The sequence below is a fragment of the Thamnophis sirtalis genome, unplaced genomic scaffold (genome assembly GCF_051295495.1).
Source record: "Thamnophis sirtalis isolate CommonGarterSnake01/CBP01778 unplaced genomic scaffold, rThaSir2_p1.2 scaffold_3, whole genome shotgun sequence".
Taxonomy (NCBI): domain Eukaryota; kingdom Metazoa; phylum Chordata; class Lepidosauria; order Squamata; family Natricidae; genus Thamnophis; species Thamnophis sirtalis.
The window spans coordinates 110733163-110757342 of NW_028261383.1; the positions used below are offsets into that span (position 1 = coordinate 110733163).

General features: G+C 35.3%; 1 protein-coding gene across 2 annotated transcripts in view; it reads right to left on the minus strand.

Annotated features, from left to right (window-relative positions):
• Positions 1-485: 485 nt before the first annotated feature.
• Positions 486-24180, minus strand: part of GABRA1 (gamma-aminobutyric acid type A receptor subunit alpha1) — a 51450-nt gene continuing 27755 nt past the window's right edge. For both annotated transcript variants that reach the window (XM_014061346.2, XM_087709678.1), the window contains exons 4-10: positions 24036-24103; positions 17273-17493; positions 16171-16253; positions 15578-15721; positions 10835-10987; positions 6786-6988; positions 486-2957 (exon numbers count right to left, since the gene is read on the minus strand). In XM_014061346.2, coding sequence (XP_013916821.1) covers positions 2643-2957; positions 6786-6988; positions 10835-10987; positions 15578-15721; positions 16171-16253; positions 17273-17493; positions 24036-24103 — 1187 coding nt within the window. In that variant the 3' untranslated portion in view covers positions 486-2642. The remainder of the gene's footprint in view (positions 2958-6785; positions 6989-10834; positions 10988-15577; positions 15722-16170; positions 16254-17272; positions 17494-24035; positions 24104-24180) is intronic.

A 24180-nucleotide genomic window follows, 5' to 3' on the forward strand; every position in this document is an offset into this window, starting at 1 on the left:
GAGATTTTGCTAAACTCTGTAAAGCATTACATGCATCTGCCATAAACAATCTCTGTTATAGATTTAGGTCTTATTGCCACATTGCTGCACTGAAGTGCAATAAACATTCAATGTCATCTTGTTTTAAATTATTTCAGGAGTAAACAGAAACTGACCTCTATAAGAGTGTATCATTATTTTCAAGGAAGACTTACTATTATTACATGGTTTAGCAAAGCATTGTAAAAAAAGCTACACAGAGAGTACCTTGTCTTTGATAACTGTGCAATCAGATTTATACAGGATACTGTTCACAGAGACTAACAAACTAAGAGATGAAAGAATGCATCATTGCATAGCAAAAGAAAAAAGCAGACTAGTTAAGTAATATTCATCTCTAATGTGCCAAGTGCAGGCTGAGAGGAGCCAAATGGATAAGTCTGAAGGTCAAATGCCCTTTATGAACACACTAGATTAAACGCCAAAATAACAAGATAAACAAATACTGAAGTGAAATTCATATTTTATTTTGATTATTTTTCTATACATGTATCTACACATAATACCAGAAGATAACACATCCTCTTTAGTAAGCTTCAGTCAGATTAGCTCATCAAGTTTAGACAGGACTAAATGGTAGACAATGAAGCGTTAGGGTTTTGTTTTGTTTTTAAAGTCACCTTTTCTAAAGAAAAAGTAAACTATTTCATTTGTAGATACTAAATGTGCAGCAACCTTTTGATTTGTTGAGAAATAGTATATAAAACATTGCCTGTAACATATATAGATATCAATTTCACAATTGTGTTAGCTATTTTGACTGAAGGTCCATACAACTTTTTTTAATATGCATTCACTACCATGTGTTATGAATTCTGAACCCTTATATTAACATCTTCCCAAATCCATGCTTCCACTCAATTTTTTTTCTTAAATATTCATCTTGGTAATTTGATTTCTCCCCCTCTTTAAAATATTTTTTCAGCAGAAATAAACCTGGGTAGAATTATTTTGGGAATACCAATAACTTGAAAAATGGACATTTTTTTTTTAAAGCCCTTACATATTGTTCCTACAAATATATTGCTACAGTAAAAATGAAATGTAATAAGTTTTACTCAATAAAATGTATTTTCCTGTACATTCGTTTGTGTATGTTTTTTTTTCTGTATTTAATGCTACATATATTACATCACTTATTGTTAACAGTTATGTTTCAGCAAATATAGCAATAATATACAGATGACGTTTGTCTTAAATATTTTACCATTTTCCTACCAAATATAATTCCATATTTTTGTATTCACGCATTACCTGAGCATACCAGTCGTTAGCCTAATAGTATAACTAGATGATAAATTTCAAATTGCAAGCTATTGTACAGATAATCACTTTACAAATGGAATATATCCTATTCCAAGCTCTCTTCCTTGTCTTTTATTTCCCTCCCTTTTCTTTCAAATGCCACTGACTGTTCTTAAAAAAAAAAGTGCAGGTTCTAAATGTTTCTTTTAAAAATGCAACCTATTAAGAGTTCAGAGAACTAACCCCCACACGGCATAATATGAACATAAAAAAGTAAAAAAAAATGTACAGTCTCATGTAGTATATTTACACATGTTGTTGAAATAATACATTTTGTCTTTCTTTTTGCCATGTGTTGCAACCTAAAACTTTTCAGTGCAATCTCTCTACTTATTGACTTGAAGATATGGCCCCCAAAGTCCCTGGATAATTCTCAGGTCAGGGTGCTCAGGACTGCAAGCCTCATTTACCATTTGATCAAATAATACATTCAATGTACCTAGAGATTGTTAAAGATTGTTTTCCTTCGAAAATAAACAACCAAATCAACAGAAGCCTTAATTTCAAATACAGAAGCAAAAAAGAAGAATCGACCCTGTATTGTTTTTATCTAACAGAAACAAAGAGATTTAGATCTGCACTGAATGTGCCATGGATTGATATTATCAAGTCAAGTGACCATCTGATGTTTAAAATAAGACTGAAGTGAGAGAGCATATTAAAGCATTCATTATACGAATCGATGTGCTATTCTGTGAGAATATCTACCATTAGGAAATAGACTGTTTTGTATGTAAATATGAACATTTAATTTGCTTTAAAATTGGTGGTTGGGAAGTTCAGCAAATAGGAAATCTAAGAAAAATACTATATTTTCTGGAATCCAGCACTTTGGATAGATGCATATCCTATAAAAGAATTCAAATAAGCAGCACTCCAAAAATTGAAACTAGAATACCTTATGTGCAACATGAACATATATAAAGACAGTTTTACCTTCTATCATTTTGCATAAAAATATTTCTGCTCTGACATGTACAACATCCCTTCTGGGAACATCCAGGGGTAAGCTATTGACAATTGATTTAGATTTATTTTATATTTCCCTCCCTTGTTCAAAGTCACGGTTCAGAATCTGGTGTCTACATCACATTATTACAGCCCTAGAATACAGTGTTTAATATCTTTTCTATTATATATATGTATATATATATATAATATACTTTTGCTTTATAAAATAAGGACATCTCAATTTTGTTAAGACAGAGGCAATGAAGCAAATGAGAACTGCTGTGTGTTTAGAACCAAAAAGCAATTCCCAGTGCAAAACAGATGGACAACTCTTATGGATGATGGGGCTAGTGTGGAGGGTTTTTGTCCTTAAGCTGGGGCTCTCTATTTAAGTAGGTAGCCCAGTACACTAAATTAAAAATCCCAAAGAGCAGTGGGAACGCTATTCTTGATAGTCGATCAATTTTGCTGACACTGTTAAAAGTTTTCTTGGGTTCAGGTGGCTTTGTTTCCGCTTTCACGTCTTTGGGCTCTATCGTTGCGCTTTTAGCAATGGTAGCTAGTCCAGGGTCTCTTGCAATATTTGGGGTAAAGCTGGTTGCAGGTGCTGGTGCTGTGAACGAGTTGTTTTTCATAATGAGAGGATCCTTCACTTTCTTTGGCTAGGAGTAAAGAACACAATTTTAAACGACACATCATTTCACCCATTTAAAAGTATTACCACTCTGGAATGTGAATACTTGGTTCAGCTCAGATATCATTCAGATAGCCACGTATAAACAGATCCCCCCCCCCCCGCACCCTTTGTCCAGATATTGTATGTTGTCAAATAGGAAAGGAGAAAACAGAATCAGGAATATTCCATATTTTCTGTTGAGAAACCAGTGCTTGTTCAGCTGTCACCAAAGAGACATTTCATTTGGTCAAAATGGTTCCCATTCTGGCTTATCATAGATAGATAAAGTTCTTTTTCTATAAGTTTAGAACTATAAGTTCTGAAAAGTGATATGAATGGAAAACTTGTGCTTTCAATCAAAAGACCATTGTGAATGGTTGATGCAGTGAGTTTTAAAAACTAATAATCAAATTAAACCAGATTTTTTCTTATTAGAGCCTATGGACAGACCGCTAGAAAAGATTCATACATGATATGGCATATATACAATGTAACCAACTATAATATGGCTATTATACTGCTTTATTTCATTTAATATGATTAATTTTGTATATATTGATGATTAATTTTGTCCAGAAGATGCAATTGAATATTTGTACAGGAAATCATAGGTATTCATTTCAGGGGGACCTGAAATTATAGACACAAGGACAGAAGAGTGAAGATCCATAATGGAGGAATGGATGATGAAGATGGCAGAGCTTTCAGAAAAGGCTAAACTGTCTTGTTTTATTTTTTTTAAAAAGGAAGGACTATTGCCTTTTCAAAGATTGGAAACCTTTATGGACATTTTTCTGAGAATGGGTAAAAACAAATTAATTATTTCAGAATTTATTGATTATAAAGTTTTGTTTATAAGAAGAAGGGAATCTTGATATGTACTTTGGGAGAGTGAAAATGATAATTTCTATTATTGTAACTGCTGCAAAGTTTACAAACCATTTCTTTACATATATTTCTTTCTGTTGTTGTTACCTCGCATTTGCTTTTATTCTTTCACATTTTTTTCCTTTTCCTTTTAATTTTTCATAGGTATATTTTCAATGTTATGCCAAATTTTCTTTTAATAAAAATTATATTTTAAAAAAGAGTTTGGAGTGGCATGCCAAATAGGTGACAGGGGGACCCTTGTCAGAATACAGCTTGACTAACACAAAAACAAAGCATCAAATGTGTTAGATATTGATTTCTATTTTAAGAGGGGAGAGGGAGGGAGGGAGAGAGGGAGAGAAAGAAAGAGCAGGAGGCAGGGAGGGAGGGAGGGAGCACAATACATCTTCAATATATGGAGCGGCAAACATAACCTAACACTGTAAGCAGCATATGCAATTTCTTTTTTTAAAAACTTGCCCTTTCCAACTTTTCCCTCCCACATACTTTCTGCACAACAAATCTTTTTGTTTCTGGTATTATGTTTGAACCTGTCAGAGGACATCTTTGGTAGCAATTCTGCACTCATGAAAGTTCTCCTGTCTGCTCTCAGCAAAGATGGACCCTAAACTGGTTGTGTATTTGTTTTTGGAGTTCCCAGTGATGTATTTTTTCAGATGGTTTGTAGTCCCCCACCCCCCGTATTAACATTTATCTCTGGAACTGCTGAAATTAAATATTAACTAAATAGATATTTAAGCAATATCTAAACAAATCTATTTCACCAAGCTTTTAATTGTTAGCTATATTCATGGCTGATTTTAATTTTGGTTTCTTATTTAAATTGTATTAATTTGATATGTTTTATATTTCTTTTGAAATAAACAGAAAGGTAGAGGTAAATGTCAGTAATAAATGATTCACTGATATTGTTGAAGTTAAATAATACATGAATAGAATAAATCATTTAGAAATCTTTTGGATAAAAGGTGCAGCCTATTTTCATCTGATAAGCAAATAAAGACCACTAATCCTGTTTGCAGAGCATGATTCAAAAATTGTTAAGGGCAAGGATACTTTGATTAACTGATTTTGTGCAGCACTGCTTTCCAGGTTCCTTCTGATTATTGTTGTTGTTGTTGTTGTTATCATTATTATTATTAAAATCTTCTAATATCGTTATAATCCTGCATCCGGTAAAAGATCCCTAAAACCTTATCACTTCATCTTAATTTTTATAAACGAATTTCAATGGATGAAGCAATATGTCATTGAGATCATTATTGGGCAGCTGGATGTCCAAGATATCATTCACTTCTTTCATAGATCTGGGGACTGGAGTGTTATTTTTAGTAGATCAAAATTGATCTATGGTCAGATCTTGAATTTGGTCATAATTTCTTGGCAGAAATAGGACTGGATAGCCAAGGTTAAACTTTGTTTTGCAAAGTTTAATTTCTGATCTGTCAGACTCACAAGCTGTGCTGACAAACTTTGTGAAGGAATGTAGAGTAAAAATTGAGAAGGAATGAGCAATTCAAGGGGGGGGGAGGCAGGAATCTCAGAGACTGAGATGCCATCTTGAGAAATAGGAAATATGAGGGGGAAAAACCCAAAATCCTACCTAGATTTTGTTTAATGTCAGAAAGGATAGAGAAATTTGGATAAACTTTAAAGATTCTGTTATTCTATATTGCTACAATGAAGATCTTTCTTGTAATCCCTGTTTGTGCCTATTTCTTGACCTGGACTACCATGAATGATTGACAGATGCCTTCATACTTCTGTTGGAATCATTTTAAAAGCCAGGGAATAGTTAATAGTTTCACTTCCAAAGCCTTCTTCTGAGGAGGATGTGATAGGGAAATCAGACCTCCTGTGCTCTCGGTTATCAAGTATTGCCATATTTCACATATGTGCGAAATAGCCAAGTTCTGCTTATTTCATTTTTTGGCTGTGTTCTGAGAATCCCTGATTTCTGCAACTATCCCCCCCCCCCCATAAAAAACTCGAGAGTCTGAATCACACATGCATATATCACTTCATGTCCTATGGCATGATGAATCATTACTCAACAACTTGCTTCTGAATGTCTATTGAAAAGTCTTATTTTTAGATGATAATAAGTGGGTGGTATAAAAATTCTTTTTGAGGATTCTGATGAGTGATAGCTGTTTCACATGCATCAGCAGTTGCCTGATAATCCCTGAGTAAATAGCATGCATGTGTGATTTTCTCCTTAATAGCATTCTGGACAACAACCCAAAGCAATGAAATGTCCATATAGGTTTAACTATGGTTTTAATTATCTAATGAACTAATGCCTTAATAAAGTCCTTGCTTCTTAATATCTAAAGTGAAATTTTATCTTTTTGATTATTTCAAAAGTCATTGCTATTTCTTCCCTTGTGATTGTGAAAATACAATTGAAAGTAGTTCAGTACAGACAGATATCTAAGCCAATGGTTTAAAACTTCAATAGATTTGCTTTTAAATAAACTTTTATATAACAGATTGCAAGTCTGAGCACTTTTTTCAGTAGGTTACTATTAATATAATCATGTAGTGTTGTATAATAGTTTGTTTAGCAGGTTTGTACTTGTGAAACCCACTAGGTACATGAAACCATGAAATCAACTCCATAGGAAGATTAAAACTACTTTTATTGAGATTGCTATAGTAACAGCATTTTGAAAAGCTGACTATGCTGTATCTCTTTGTTCTTACAGTTCAGGGACTTAGGAGGTATCTAAGCTGCTTCTGAATGTCATTGGAGCATTCTGGATTTAGAAAATGCTTTGGCCTCTTTGCCAAGCAATAGTTTATTTAATATCTATGTCAGTCATATTCCTTAGTCTCTACATGTTGTCCATAGCATATGAAATAATAACAACAAGCAACCATTTCAAATACAAATAAAATATATGAAGATCTGTTTCATTACCTTTTCTGGAACTACACTCTTGCCATCCCATGCATAACCTCTCTTTGTAAAGTAGTTCACTGTGGCAAATTCGATCAGAGCTGAGAAGACAAATGCATAGCACACGGCTATGAACCAATCCATAGCGGTAGCATAAGCTACCTTGGGAAGAGAATTCCGTGCGCTGATGCTCAAGGTGGTCATTGTTAGCACAGTTGTTACACCTGAAAAAAAAAACAAGTTTTTTTCCCAATTTTTCCATTTTGTTGCTACCTTCGCTTCAAGGTAAAGAATTTTCTTGCACTTGTAAATCTCTGAAATGTTTTTGACAAGCTTTTTCAGAAGTGGATTGTCATTGCTTCCTTCTTAGGGCCAAAAGAAAATGACTGGACCAAGGGAGGCAAAGTATTCATGGTTTTCTAGTTTCTAGCCTGATGCCTTAATCAACCTTAACCAAACTGCCTCTCTTTGTTTTCCCGAGCCTGCTAAAAGTAACTAAATGATTATGTCAGATGGAACCTGGGATACATTGTAAATTCAATCAAATATTCAAATCAGTAGTAAAACACATCTTTCTGATTCCAAAATGATATTGTAATAAAGCTATTGTAATGGAGAAATTGAAATAATTGAGATCCCATTCACTGATAGAAAGCAATAGATATTGAAAATTATAGTCTACAAACGAATATAGGTTCAAACTAGATTCTAGTTTTTCATTTGGTGATTTCTCCTGGGTAAATGTATGTAGACTTATTATTATTGATTGATTGATTAGCCTATAGGCCACATCAATGTACAAGGTTCGAACATGTGTTACCAATTAAATCCTATATAAACAATTTAAAATAAGAGTAGGGTAAAATCCAATAGTTATAGGATAAAATACAATAATTTAATACATAAATATGTGAAATAGAATAAAATGACATAAAATTATATTTCTGTATCACTCCTGCAATCTACCCCAATCAGGCCCACATATGCCGATTTCACTGGGACCATTTTAGCTGACACAATTTCTGTGTCATTTTCACATTCTGGCCACACATGAGGTATGTTGTTTTAATATTGACCCCCCACTGGGCCATACATTTAATATATGGATCAAGGTACTTATCTCTCGCCCCCTTATACAAATAGCAGTTGAATAATATATGACTCAGATCTTCTACCTCTTCAGTTCCACAAATAAACGTACATTCATTGTATGGGATAGAATCTCTCAAATCTTGCTTGCGTAAAGGTCTCCCTGAGATGTTTTGGTGTTGTAATTTTAAATAGTTGTCCATTTGGAAGGTGTGTTTATATTTGCTCAGCCATTTCAGGCTACCAGCCTTACTAAGTGTGGCTATGTCATTTTGAGCTTCTATATCCATGATTCTTTGGACAAGTCTTTTTTTTTTGTTCTCCTGTTACACAAGGAGCAGGGAGGTCACAGCTCTTTATATAATTTGTCAATTTAGTTATCTGAATGTAGATTTGAAGATTCAGAACTTAGAGTAGAGGCAGAATCTCACTAGTCCTAGATAATAAACTGTTTATAAAGGGATTGAGGTAGTTGTGGCTCAAATGGAAGAGCAAGTTATTTGTTCTCATCTTAAATTAATCTTTCTATGCCATATTTTCCATTCTGTCTGAAAACTAATAATGGGTGGGGAATTAAAATTGCACCCAGAGGGAAATAAAAGTGAATGGAATGGGAAATTGGGCAATTCATCAGACAAGGTGAGATAGTCTATCAGTGACAAGTGATCATATTGCACTCAAAATTTGGGACTATATCAAGGTTTTACTTTACTACTTATTTATCACTGATGGTATGTCGTTTTGTTTATATCTCTTTGATGGGTTTGGTTTGACAGAAAACCAATTGTTTGAGATGAATTAAAGTTACAGTGTGATTTGCTGTGATATAACAATCTTAAAGAGAAATGGAAGGCATTTTCTGTTCACTAGATCATTTCTGAAACCTATCTTGAATTATCCAGCTGTTTTTTTGCAACTGGTCGACTCAGATTCAAAAGCTAGCTATTAATATTGATTGACTTAGAAATGAGGAAAGATGGCACTGTGACAATATATTTTGCATGTTCTATAGCATTGTCCCTCACCTGCTGTTGAATAGTTTTCTTTTAACTAAGCACTTTTACTAAGAGTAAAAAGTCTACCGTTTATACCGTTGCCTTAAATCACTACCCACCAGTTACCTTGACAACTGCAGACATCTCATGTATTAAATATCTGCTAGAGTATATTTTCACTGTGTCAGTTGTTAGCCAAAACTTACTGCAATCAAAAATATCTTGCGCTACTCATATTCAGAAGCATTATTTATAGAAAATAATCTGATTTTTTCCATTTTCTATCAGCTCTGTTCTGAAATGGCTCAGACTGCTATTACTGCTACTACTAATACCCCCAACTTTATGATTCTACTCAGAGAAAGGATTTTAAATTATTTCAATTTAGTTATATAATTGAGATGGATCCAACCATTCTCATAATTGTAAGCAATTTGATCAACTCTACTTTCCATCTTTCTAGTTTCAGATGATTACATAAAATATTTGAAATATTCTTGTTGGGTAACTTAAGGGGGGGGAATCATCTCCACCCAACTTCAAAATGGACAAAAGTTCACATAGAAAGACCAATGAATCCAATAAAACAAAACAGAGAGTTGAGGGAGAGAACAATTGAATGAACTCCAGATTAGTGAAGGGTGAATTTTAGCACCCTAAGCCTATATGTTACACTTTTAGAAAATCAAGGGCTGTGATGGATAAGATAGCAATGAAAATAATAGGTATGATCATGTCACACTCACATTTGGGCAGGGACCTTTCTCAAATGTAAATGAGCTATTCCTGTAATTAGGTACTTGCTGAGTATCTAATGAAGTTGTCACACAGATATTACCAGGAATCATTCAGACAAGCCAAAATTAAATCAAGACAGAAGCAATTTTGGTAAAAAGAAAATTAAACTTTGAATATGTTGAATGGTAATGAGTTTGTCCAGAAGCCCAGGTTCTTACTTTGGATGTTCTACCTGACACTAGGTTTGCAGTTGATGGATATGATGTAGGATGCACTTACCTAACTTCAGCTAACATATCAACTTCAGTTTTCTTGGGCTGATTGGAATTAGTGATGGTTATCCACGGTGCAAAATACAGCAGCTAGTTTACCAATATATGGATTATATGCCTATTTTTAAAATCTGGTTGGACACCATTTGTCTACCAGATGTTTTAAAGAGTTCATGTTGGTCTTTAAATCCCTAAACAACTTAGTGTCTGACTATCTGAAGTAGGGAAAACCTGTTCAAAGGTTCTCCCATTGCCAAAAGCTCGCCTATCTGCCTTAATATTTCAGATATGAAATATACTTGTGAAGGAAATGTGCTTAGCACTCAATTTACCAATAAAAGCAGTTTAAAAGCCTCACCAAACTTTTGTTAATTGAACTGAATTTCAAATTATCAATCTAATAAATGAATGTATGTTAAACAGAATTTTTAAATCAGTTTATTGATCTAATTCCATGCATTAATGTTTCATTCATACAAAACACTAATGAATAATGACAGTAGATAGTTAAACAACAAACCAATCAATAACACTATGCTTTAGTATTTAGTTATTTATATTGTACAAAACTTCCAATTGGTGCCTTCCTTTTACAAAGTCTCTCTCTCTCTCTCTCTCTCTCTCTCTCTCTCTCTCTCTTCTCTCTCTCTCGCTCCCTCCCTCCCTCCTTCACTCCCTCTCCCTCTGTCTCTCTCTCACATAAACACATATAAATACACATGCACACCACCTACAATTTGAGACAGATTTCTTCCTTCATTTGAAAGCCTTGCCCAGCAGGTCCGAATACCCTGATGAAGCAAATGCATCACCTCACCAAGAAATATTATCTCATTTTTTGTGGTACAAAATGTCTCACCGAGACAAAGTACTGCTGCCACAGACACCTTAAGTGTGATATTTTAATCAAAGAGTATTAATGTGACATGCATTAATGCTTTTGAACAATTCAAACATATTTGTGCAAAACACTCACCAAACACGGTTCTTGCTGGAACGGATTCTCTGTTCAGCCAGAAAGATACTTGGGATAGAATTACTGTCATTATGCAGGGCAAGTATGTTTGAATGACAAAGTACCCAATTTTTCTCTTCAAATGGAAATGGGTGGTCATCACAACATATTCCCCTGTATGCAAAAGAAAAAAAAAGTGACATTTCTTATGATGTAAATAAGGAAGAGGGGAGGAAGAACTCCTTGGAAGTTTCCATCAGAAACACAGAAATTCAGAAATTAATGTATCTTTGTTACATTAAATTATTCTTATTTATTTCCACAAGCACTGACCTAGATCATCAAGAATGAATTCACATTCTAGTGTTTTAGAAGAAAGCAGTCAGTATTCTGCAAAAATAGAAACAGTCCCTTCCTCCCTCAATATCCCAACAACTCCTTACCTTTGATTCTAAAATATTCTTAGGTGCAGACATAACAGCCACTTGTGGCAAGATGGGTGGTAAATATATTTAATAAATAAAAATAATAGTCGTTAAATAAATATTTTCCCTCAGTTCAATGGATTTTGCTATTTATCCAGGATTTTCTCTCCTTTCTACTGCATGTGATTTATTTGACTTCCATAGTACAGTTTGCTACTCACTGCATTTGCCAGTTAGGACATTTAGAGGTAAAGAATACTTCCCCAATCATCTGTTCTTTTTTTTCCCCAGTCCATATCATGGCTTCCTTGTCTACTTGCTAGTTATCAGGATGAACACAGCTCATCTTCCTTGCAGCAGTAGGGATAGTGAATCTCTTGTGAATTAAAGGAACTACTTGGCCCTTGAATGACATGTTGAGAACTGCACTATGAAAATATGTGGATGAAAGTCAACACTTGGATTTCATATCATTTGCAGCTAATTAAGGAGTTATGCTGTTCACATAATTATTCTCCTTTCACTTAAAACGTCAATCTGGTAACTATTTTTGGAGGTACCTGGAGATTCAACCAAAGTTCCTGTTGTTATATGTAGGTCTGAAAGCCATACATGTGATATGATGGCCTGTAACATAAAAATACGATTCTCTTTTGATACCCAGAAAGAATGCAAAATTTAAGATCATGTTTTTTTTTATGATCACTAGGCTTATACAACATTTAAGGGGACATTGTACTAAACCATCACATGGTTTAGCAGCTTGAAGTGTGGAAGCATCATTCCTGGGCATGCATATTGATGTTGCATTTCTTCAGTATCAGTCCAAATGACTTTTTTTTTTATCAAGAAAAGGCAATAAAATAGTTGGGATGACCTATAAAACAGACTATGACTTTTTGATGCTTCAAGCAATGGCTTTAAAGGATTAGCTTGCTTTCTTTGTAGAGCTCCTCTTTGAATGGTTTTGTGCAGCCCTAATGATGATCAGGCTATCCAATCATTTAGTTTCATAATTGAATGCTTACAGAGCTTGGCATAGAACATTTTGCAGGGAGGATGAATGGGCTGACTTCATTTAATGAGAAGCAATTAATCTACAGCTACTTTTGATCCCATTCTCTTTCTCCTCACTGTGCCACTTTTAGATTTTTTGTTTGTTTGTTTTGTAAATCAAGGAAAAGTGTTCAGTCAAACATTAGTGGTGGCTGTTCATTATTTAATGGCTATTGTGAAATGAGTGTTTATAGGTTTATAGGTTTATTGGGATTTATTTGCCGCCCTTTTCCCTGAGGGGACTCAGGGCGGCTTACAACCACAGGGGAGGGGAAGTGCAAGGTCAAAACAAACACTTTGTGAACAAAAGAAAAATAATAAAACACAACTTTCATTCAACAATCAAACACTCGGGCGGGTAATTGAAGCCTATCCCCAGGCCTGCTGGGAGAGCCAGATCTTGAGGGCTGCGCGGAAGGTCTGGATCGTGGTGAGGGTGCGGATCTCCATGGGGAGCTCGTTCCATAGGGTCGGGGCAGCAACAGAAAAGGCTCTCCTCCGTGTGGTCGCCAGTCGACATTGACTGGCAGATGGAATTCGGAGGAGGCCCAGTCTGTGCGATCTGATTGGTCGATTTAGGGAGGTAATCGGCAGAAGGCGGTCTCTCAAGTACCCAGATCCACTACCATGGAGTGCTTTAAAGATGGTCATCATTATCCTGAAGCGCACCCGGAGACCAACAGGCAGCCAGTGCAGCTCGCGGAGGACAGGTGTAACGTGGGCGAACCGAGGTGCGCCCACTATCACTCGCGCGGCTGCATTTTGGACTAGCTGTAGTCGCCGGATGCACTTCAGAGTGTTTTCAAGAAATTAAACAAGCAGCTCATTTTTATTTTTACCTTCTATCACTATTAGTTTAAAATTTAATATCTTGAAAATCAAATTCCTTAGGGTACTAGTAATATGGCATTACATTCAGCGCTGACAAAACAGACGCAAAACAAAACAAATGTTAGCTAAAAAAGAAGTGAGAAGGTTGAAATCAAATAAAGAGTCTGCTTCCAAAATTAGAACTGACATATGAAATAGTCCTTGGGATTCGAAAAATCTAATTTCAATCCGGTTCTATTCAAGATCAGGCACTGGTGTCTAGCATAAACATGAAGAATGATGTCATCATCATTCTTTTGATGCTGACAGAGATGATGCTTGTTTAGTCTATCCTTCTTTGGGAACATTGCAAGGAATATGACGGTCTTCTCTCTTTTTATGCCCACAGTCATAGTCTTGTGAAGTAGACCACGTTGACATGTATACATTGCTCAAAGTCATCTGGTGAACTCTATTTTGAGGAAAAACTTAGATATGGATCTCCCTCAGCCCAGTCCAAAAAATTTAATTATTTCAGTGTTGGGCTATTGCAAATATACTACTGGAACTTTAAGTTTTGTTTGATATTTGCTGGTTTGGAAAGTTATCATTTGCTAACATTTGCTTATAACACTTGAGCATAATCTTAAAGAGGAGTCAATGGTACTCTCTGAACTTGATTATTTGCTTGTAAACCTTTTGTTATCGAGCTGGGCCCATAACATTATCATTTCCATAATCCTAATCTCATTCCAATTTCCCATCCATACATTTTTGTCAACTCATGGAAGCAGTCTTGGGTAAGAGAATTCTGAAATAGACACTTCAAGGTCTTCAGATAAGCGAACTACAAACAAGTTCCTATATCCTGCCTTAGGAACCATTACTTCTAAATTCATACAACAGAGCCATTTTATCATGATTTCAAAAAACTGTACTGACAATCTCCCATTACAAAAGAGGTCTCACCAGCAAAATGGGAAAATCTAAATAAATGTATTCCTGCTCAGCTTTCATTCATTTCAGTAATATTTGATGGGTAGTGTTTGGTCCAGCTTTCACTGCAGAGTGCAGCAAATCCTGTTAAGTGTTCTAGTTTTCATTTTGTACACGTTTTGAGAAATTTGATTCAGATTGTCCTTCTTAGAATTTCATTTTCACTATGTAATATTTGTTAGCTGATGATAAAACATCAACTACCCAAGTATTTAAGTAATTTTCAATAAATTTGGAGGTTAATTCTACAAATTGCTTCAGTTCAACAATATATGAGAAAACCATAAATAATACAATTATAGTAAACAAACTATTGCATTTTTGTTTGTATTTCATTCACAAAATCATTAAATTGTAACCCTAATATCTATAAAGTATTGGAAGCCTTTCAGACAGCCATATTCTACAAACCAACTAAACTAGAGCTAAGGTATCGATTCAGAATCTTAGATTTTCTGAAACCTACTGCACTACCTTAAATTTCAATTATGTGTCAGTGTCTTCCTTTTACCCATTTTTCTTTCCTGTTTTATAACTTAATTTCATTTTTCTTTATTTTGTACTATTATTACCACTACTATCGCTGCTACAATTCAACACCATAATTATGTTTTAAATGTAATTATTGAAATTGTTCCTTTTCTAATAACAGTGCTTCTAGAGGTTTTACTGAATACTTTCTGTTACTAATCAGTGCCAAATTAATGCAGAACTTGTCATTAACCATAAATAATCATGATTATTTATTGTATTTTATGATTATTGTATTTTAGGCTATGATGTTAATTTTGTTTGATATCTTTGCAATTCTTCCCACTCACCATACCATGCCAATGCCTCAAAAGCCTACATATATTTGTGTACCTTTAAAGGATTAAGACATGTACTTTGAGAAGCTTATGGTTTTTTGGAGGGAGGGGGCATTGATTAAGTTTATATTGCTGAATATTCGGTCTGAGCAACATCTTGCCTATTACAACAGTCCCACTGTGTTTTTCTTTTCAGACTCTTCCTTTTTATTTTATGAGAAAATAAACTAATTGATTGCTTTGAAAAATCCAGTGTCTGTGTAGCCATAAGCAACATGTGTTGAGCTTTTCTGTTCATGGAGGATATCAAGCTGAGCAAAGTGTAATGAACCTGGAGGAAAGGTGGAAGATTCTTACGGTTTCTTTGCTGGGTTTAATGAGATCTGAACTTGGCAAGAACATTATTTGAGTACAGCCAATTGTTTGTTTTGTTTTTCAGGGGCACTGCAAACCTAAGATACATTTAAATACAATATGTTCTGTGCGACATACACAATTTTTAGAATACAGATATTTAAAGAGCAAATTAGGAATTGTTTGGTTTAAAAAAGAAAGAAAGATGGGCCTTTTAAAATATGCCATACTCATCTAGGACATTATATTTTTGACATAAAACTGTGCTGTGGTGCAAGAAATGGACAGGTAGCAGCACTGGGGTTTTTACCCACCTGTGCTGGATTGCACAATTCCAGAATCCACTGTTTGTCCCATGAGATCATATTGATTCAGCCGAGAGCCATCTTCAGCAACAACAACAGAACGTGCTGGTTCACGGGTCCATTCATACATTACCTCAGATTTTGTGTAAGCATCTAAAAAAACAAATTTCCAAAGTTTCTTTAATATCCCTGGCCATGTCAATTTGGACAAATGCTCCCCCCCCCCCCCAATTGTTGCTGTTTAAAATATCCTGTTCATCTCTATTTCTTATATGCAGTTCAGAATGTCAGAAAACAATTGAGATAGGATACAGATTGAAAGTCAATCAATCTTGGAAGTAAATCCTATGTTTTCTGTATGCAATAATAAAGTCACTAAAATATGCTTTCTATAATAAGATAAGCAGAATTGAGGGATCACAGTGTCCTCCTCAAATTTCTTTGTGTCCACGTTAAATACTGTATTATGTTTACCCATGTAGCTATCTACAAAAAGCTGCAGTAATTGGAATGTATCATAGCTATAAGTCAAGGCCTGTTCTAACTGGTCAATGGCCTACAAAAAGGGAAAAGCTGGGAAATAATTATCAAAGTCAACTTACAGCTTCCAAATTTCAATGGGCAAGCATGTGCATCCATGGGAAAGTCTTCTAAATGCATTGGGCATTCTGCTCTCACTGTAAGTCTGTAAACAGGCCAAAAGCATTAGAACAGATTTAGAATATAACATGGCTTTGATGGAAATGGTAATAGAAGGTGTCTATTTTACTGCATTTGGTTAACAAACTGTGTCAAATGATTATATGCAGCAAGGTTAACTAGAAAATCTGGTTCACTTGGTTTAAAAGACCATTTGTTTGTTCTATACAACAATTCACTAAAAGAAACTACTTTTTGCCCTAAATAGCAAGCAGTTATTCCAGTATCCATATCAATTCCCATTTATGAAAACAGGTAATTGCAATGTGTAATTCAAAAGTGTTTCTCTGTGATGCATAATATGCTAAGATAGGTTTATGCCAGGGTTGTTATATGCCTCCCCAATTGTCCCATTTTTTTCACCATTTGAGCACAAAGAATACATTTTTATTGTGTGATTATATTAACCTTCTCAAACCAAACTTTATCTAATTTCTGAGTGTCACCATTACACAAGATATTCATTTATTTTATTCCCCAGTAGGGACTTTGTTTGATATTGGCCAAGAAGGCTGGAAATGTCCCCCATCCTTGTCCAATCCAATGTGTATTTTACTTGATTATAAAAGAAGCACAAAATAAATCATTTCCTTCCTTGAAATCAATATGGTGAAATGAAGTCCTACTTTCTATTTGAAAATAATAGGTTGATAATATTATATATTATATAATTGTTTACATTACACAAACTACCACTCTATAAAATCGGATTGTAATATCCAAATTTCTTAAAATAAAATATGATGTTGCTGCTTCTATCGTAATGAATGTAGTAAGCTCAAGAGAAAATGAAAAGACAAGTACAAATTAGAAGAAAAATTGCTTAAAACAGCTACATTCTATTGATTCCTTTAAAGAGGTTCGTATTTTACTATCTAGGGCAAATTGTGGAAAAATGTATAAATCATTAAAGCAAAAGAACATTTATAAACAAAAAAACATTTATCTTGAAAAGTATGTAGGATTTTTTTTTCATAAATAAAATACCACATCCCTGTCTCTTACCTCATTGTGTAAAGCAGTGTCCCATCTTCTGTAATCCGCAAAAGTTTGTTAGGCATAGTCATGTTGTGAGCGACTGATTTCTTTCCATTGTGGAAAAATGTATCTGGTGTCCATATTTTGCTAGCCATTAAATTATTCAGTCGGAGTACTTGCATTGGTCCTTTGAACTTCAGCCTTTCATCTTTCCAGCTTTGTCGGAAAAATACATCTATTGTATATTCCTAAAATTAGAGAATCATGAGCTTTGAACATACTTCATTTATGAATAGCCCCATTGAAGAGCACAAGGCTTTCTGAACAATAGTGAGCTTTAAGAGGTTCATACTGTACATCTGTGTTTTGTCATTTGTCAAAGTCATAAAACAGATGAACAGAAGTATGAATAAGGGTAACCCTTTCTTCTGGGAAAAATGGATTCCTAAAACCTCCAACAAATTTTGGTTAGCACAATTATGTCTTCTACTTTACAATAAAATGATATTCTTTTATATCGACAGCTTGTAAAACCAATTCTATTTTAAGATAGAATTTTTAAGCTCTAGGTTACAACTCCAGGGAATCACAAGCAAATTTGAGGGAGATTCAACTTTAAACAGGGCTTCTTCATTTAGAACAAACAAGAAATTTAAAAGAGTTATTCAGTTAGAAGAAATAGACACCCAAAAAAGCAGAATTTTATAGTCTCCACCTTTGCACAGAGAACATAGTCTGGAACAAATTCTGGTAGGGCTTCCACATTTAACATGTTCCCAGTGTACCTTTCAGAGAAATGGTTATCCAATCTCTTCTTTAAAATGTCCTGTGTTGGAGTATTCACAATTTCTGGAAGCAAGTTGTTCCACTGATTAATTGTTGTAATGGTCAGGAAATTTCTCCTTAGTTCTAAGTCGCTTCTCCTTGATTAATTTCCACCCATTGCTTCTTGTTCTACCCTCAGGTGCTTTAGAGAATAGTTTGACTCCTCCTCCTTTTTTGTGGCAACCCCTGAGTTATTGGAACATTGCTATCATGTCAACCCTGGTCCTTCTTTTCATTAAACTAGACATACCCAACTGTTCATTATATGTTTTAGCCTCCAGTCCCCTAGTCATCTTTGTTGGTCTTCTCTGCACTTTTTCTAGAGTCTCAATATCTTTTTTCCATCGTGGCAACCAAAACTGAATGCAGTATTCCAAGTGTGGTCTTTCAAAAGCATTATTGGGTGGTATTAACATTCACTTGATCTTGATTCTGTCCCTCTGTTTATGTAGCCTAGAACTGTGTTGCCTTTTTTTGGGCAGCTGCAGCACACTATTGTCCACTGTAATTTTCTGTGAGATCTCTCTCAAAGTTACTACTATTGAGCCAGATACCATCTATACTATACCTATGCATTTGGTTTTTCTTGACTAGATATAGAACCTTACTTTTTTTACCATTGAGTTTCATTTTGTTAGATAGAGCCAATGTTCAAGTCTGTCAAGATCCTTTTTATCTTAAGCCCATCTTCTGGAGTGTTGGCCATTCCTGCCAGCTCCCCATTAAATTTGTTGGGCTCCCCATCTACCCCCTCAGCCAAAACAGTGATAAAAATGTTGAAGAGTACTGAGCCTAAAATATACCCCACTGCATACTTCCTTCCGTACATGTTGAGTGTAGTTGGTCAGCCAGTTGGTGGTGATGCTGTCTAGCCTATATTTTTCTATCTTATCAAATAGTAGGTTGTGGTCTACTATATCAAATGCTTTATTGAAGTCCAAGTAAATTACATCCACAGCATTCTTATGGTCAATTAATGTTGTCACTTTTTCAAAGAATGCAATACGTTTTGTTTGGCATGATCAGTTTTTGACAAACCCATGTTAGCTTTTGGTTATGGCTTTGTTTGCCTCTAGGTGTTCACTGATTTGTTGCTTGATTATCTTTTCCAGAATCTTCCCAGATATTGAGGTGAGGCTGATAGGTCTGTAGTTTCTTGGATGTATTTTTTTCCTTTTTTGAAAACGGAATCAGCTCTTTTCCAGTCCTCTGGCAGTTCCCCAGAGCTCCAGGATCTTTGAAAGATATAGTTTAGTGGTTCTGAGATCACATCTGCCAGTTCATTCGGTACCTTGGGGTGTAATTCATCTGGTCCTGGTGATTTGAACTCATCTAAGGTGGACAGGTGCTCACTTACCATTTTCTTGTCTATTTTAACTTGAATTCCTAATCTGTTTTTTACGGTACTGTTTTTGATAGGTTGGACTGTTTTTTCCTTTTGTGTAAAAACAGGTGAAAAAAAGAGTTGAGCAGTTCTACTTTCTCCCTATTGCTTGTCATCTTCTTGCCACTTTCATCCATTAATGAACCATTTTCTTATTTTTTCTCTTTTTACATGTTGAAGATTTCCTTTGACTTATTTTTGATTTTTGTCTCGAGCCTTAGTTTGACAAGCCAGCAGCCAGCTTGTCCAAGCCAAATAAAAGTAAGTCCTGAAGCACAGCCTGATGGCTTACATATGCAAAGCTGGATCACTGGCTGAACATGTCCCTGTGGTGCTCAGGCAGCTGGCAACAAATTCAGGATTTTTTGAAATTGTCGCTATAAAGAACCAGCAGAAATTCTAAATGACCAAGGGACACCGTCTCCAATCTAAAACTCGCATTTCAGAACTAATGCAAAACTAAGCAAGCTCATCCTATTAAATATAATTTTAAACTTGAAGTTTATTTTTCATTTCCAGTTAAAAGGTTTGATTTTGTAAATTTTTAGAGTTCAATCATTGTTTATTTGATATATAGAGTAAAATTTAATTATTATAAATAAACAGCATGTTTTCCCCAGCTATTCCTTGCTTCTATTGGGGAGGAAAAAATGGAAGAGAACGCAGACATAGACAAGCATAAAACAGCATGGAAATTGTTGATATGTTTTTGTATAAACACAACTTAACCCAGGAGGGGAAACAATGGCTAGAAGCATTTCAAATAATTCAGAGGGCCTTCATATTAATTCACCATACAGTATATGAAGATGGAAAAATCCAAGTTTCCAATATTCCCCATCAAGCTGTGAAAATACCATACTGAAAGCCTTGGTCTTGCCTACTGTATGACAAATAGCTAATTCTTTCCGTCTCTCTGTCTCTCTCTGAGAGCATATATCTATGCAAATTGACTTGAGAAGAGGATGGCTGGGCTGCTTATGTCATGTGAACTGTAAAATGTGGCTTGTGCAGCCATTTATGTAAATGGCAGCACTCCATTTGCTGCTAAGGCTTGGGTGATACCCACTTTTCTCCTCAAGCCATTTTAGATTCAGAAAGTAATTTAATCACATATCTGTCAGCAGAGTTCACTGACTGTACTGCATTTTAGACTAAAAGCATCTCCATCAAAGTACCTTGCTGCTGATTGGGAGCACTATGCATAGACTAACCTTATAGCAACAGTATAATAGGGTCTTAAAACCAGGACTACAAATAAGGTGTTAGATGGGCAGCCAATGAAGGATTTCTGGGCATCTGCTTGCTGAATTTCACATTGTATATTCACCTGAAAGTTCCCAGGTCCTTTTTCTGAAGAATGTTTGCTGTACAACAGTGAATAATTTTACAGTGACTATTAATGAGTTCCAGAAAGTTCTGAGGAGTTCATAAGATTGAGAACTAATTTTCTGCAAATGACATTTCTCAAGAAAGAAGGGACAGACATATTTCTAGCTACATATCTGTGAAGTCAAATGTTCTCTTGAAAATTCCAATTACTCCTGTAAACCCCTGTCATTACACCCTAAATCCCAGCTTATTGTTATTGTAGGCTGCATTAAATTTTTTGGCATAACTACAAAGTAGGAAAAAACAATATTGTTATTGAGAAAGCTTATCTTTTTCTTCTTCCTTTGAGTCCATCCTGAATCGGGCTACTAAGAAAGTTGTGTTTTCTTTACATTGTATATTATGTAATAATCTTCATGAAGTGTGTGTGTCTGTCTGTCTGTCTGTGTGTGTGTGTGTATTCCTTTATATGCTGACAAATTTCTTGGGTTTAATTCCATTGCTAAAAGATTATTACAGGCAGATAGAACATCCAGATCCTTTAGATTAATAAAGATGTTTATGTCATGGTTCCAAGTAACGAACCCAATCGAATCAGGACTCTGAGGCTTCAAGCAAGCTCAAAAGACCTTTTATTGAGTATCAGCACATAGAAAGATGAAGCTAGCTCTAAGTAATTCCCATGCTTTAGGGCAGTTAAAAGAACAGAAACTCCCCCAACCTCAAGTATCCCAGATCACATTAATCAATCAGCCTGGTAGCCACTTTTCCCTTGATCTCAGCAGATGTTCATTGCCATGACCTTGGTTCTGAAGCTGAGTCTGCTCCATGTTTTTTCTAGCGGGGTTAAGGCACCACATTCCAATACCTTCTGACTTCCCCCTTTCCCCAAGAGTGGCATGGCTGAAATCATTTCAAAAGTTGAATATATATATATGATTATTTAGAGATATAAATTATATAGAGATATAGATGATAGATAGATAGATAGATAGATAGATAGATAGATAGATAGATAGATAGATAGATAGATAGATAGATGTCATATTCATAATCATTTTAGTCATTATCTATCTGCTAAATGCAGGACTGCATGATGAAGGCCTCTTCCACATGTTTCCAACCAATACAGTCCTGAGCTTTCTTTTGCCAATTGGACCCGATAGATAGATAGATAGATAGATAGATAGATAGAGAGAGAGAGAGAGAGAGAGAGAGAGAGAGAGAGAGAGAGAGAGAGAGAGAGAGAGAGAGATAAGATAGATAGGTAGAGGATGGATAGATAGATAGATAGATAGATAGATAGATAGATAGATAGATAGATAGATAGATAGATAGATAGATGATAGATATATAGATATAGATATAGATTAGATAGATAGATAGATAGATAGATAGATAGATAGATAGATAGATAGATAGATAGAGATAGAGATAGAGATAGAGATAGAGATAGAGATAGAGATAGAGATAGAGATAGAGATAGAGATAGAGATAGATAGATAGATAGATAGATAGATAGATAGATAGATAGATAGATAGATAGATAGATAGATAGATAGATAGATACAGATAGATATAATCAAGATCATATTGGTTGGAAACATGTAGAAGAAGCCTTCATCCTGCAGTGGATAGACAATGGCTAGAAAAATAATAATGATGATAGATGTAGATGTAGCTATAGATATATGAATTAATCTAAAGCAGGGGTGTCAAACTCTATTTCATTGAGGGACACATCAGGGTTGTGTTTGATCTCAGGGGCCAGTGTGGGCCAGAGTGGATGTAGCTAGCTCATTGTCACTCATGTTGGTGGTGCCTGTGGCAGCTCAAGAGCTCTGCCAGTGAAAATGGGCTCCCCAGCTCAATTTTTAGCTGCCACGGCCTCTTGCAATGGTCTGTGAAAATGGAGCTTGGGGGGACCACATGCGACTCTCCTGAGCTCCATTTTTCTGGCAGAAGCACTTCAGGCCAGTCCTTCTCTGTTTCTAGGGTGGCCCCATGGGCCAGTTCTAAGTACCCCATGGGCTGGATTTGGCCCCCGGGCCATGACTTTGACACCCCTGATCTAAAGGATTCTCTGTCTACCTGTAATCATCCTTTAGCTTTGGAGTTAAATCAGGAAGATTCTCAGCAATTAAAGGAACATAATAAATTCCCAGAAAGATGTACATAAGATAATGGCTATGCTGTCACAGTGGACAGAAAATTTCATCAATGAAAAATAAGGCATTTGATTACTGAGAAAAGGCACATTTACAACAGGCATGCCAGTTTAAATTGGAGAGCTACTATAGTTTTGGGAAATAGGGCCATAGAAGAGAATATATTATATGTAATTCAGGGTTGAATTATGGAATCCTTGGTGCCCTCTGAGCTTGATTGTTTGTTTGCAGATGTTTCATTACCTGACCAGGTAACATCCTTAGTGCTACTGCATGTGGGGTTTATATCCAGTAGTTTGCCCTACCAGTTTTGGTAGGCAAGTGGTGTTATTTTTTCTATTACTTGTTTGAGTACATTGCTTCTTAAATCTTTTATTTATTTTCTTGCTAACAAATCTTATATAATAATGTTTGTTCATTAGCAGCCAGAATGTGGGAGAATTCCTTTGGACTCAAATGTGCTTCCTTGTGGCTTTGTTCCAGCAGATAATATATAATGAAATTCCTCAGAATCAGTCCTAACCTGGCACTTTAAAGTATCACAATTTATTGCCAAGCTTTTAAAGACCTGAGTAGTCCAGCCTGACCTCAGAATTACAAAATGTTTACAGGGGGGAAAAGAATTCTTTAGAATCAAAAGATGTAAGTGGAAGATTAATCTTTTTAAATATAACAAATGAGAGATGGAATGATGCAGAATTATTTTATTGCCATTTTTGATCATTGGCCTGAACAATCATAAGAAAACAGTATTTATTCCAATCTTTATTCCCCTAAGATGGTTTAGGCTCCAAACGGTCCATTCTCATGTGAGATGTTTCCCTCCCATTTGCTGCTCCTAGGCCATGGAATGAGCCAAATATTATAAATGTTTCAAATGAATTGAATCATTAAACTGTGGATTGCATTCAAGATGAATGCCTCAGTGCACTCAGAAACTGTCAATTGCAAGGCTGTAAAACTACTGGAGATGTAGGAAGATTTTTGGACGCGAGCAGCGATAGGTACATTCAGAATTCCACACTGTTCCTGAAGGCTAAACAATTCTTAACATACCGGAAGGCAGTAGAGCATTACTTACCATATCATGATCTGAAACAGGACCAAAGCTGGTAACAAAGATGTCAGTCTTCACTGCAGTTACACGCTCTGATGAAGCAGGAAATTGGGACAGTGAATGCCTATCATTAACTTTCTTTAAATTCAAGCAACATATTCTCTTGTTC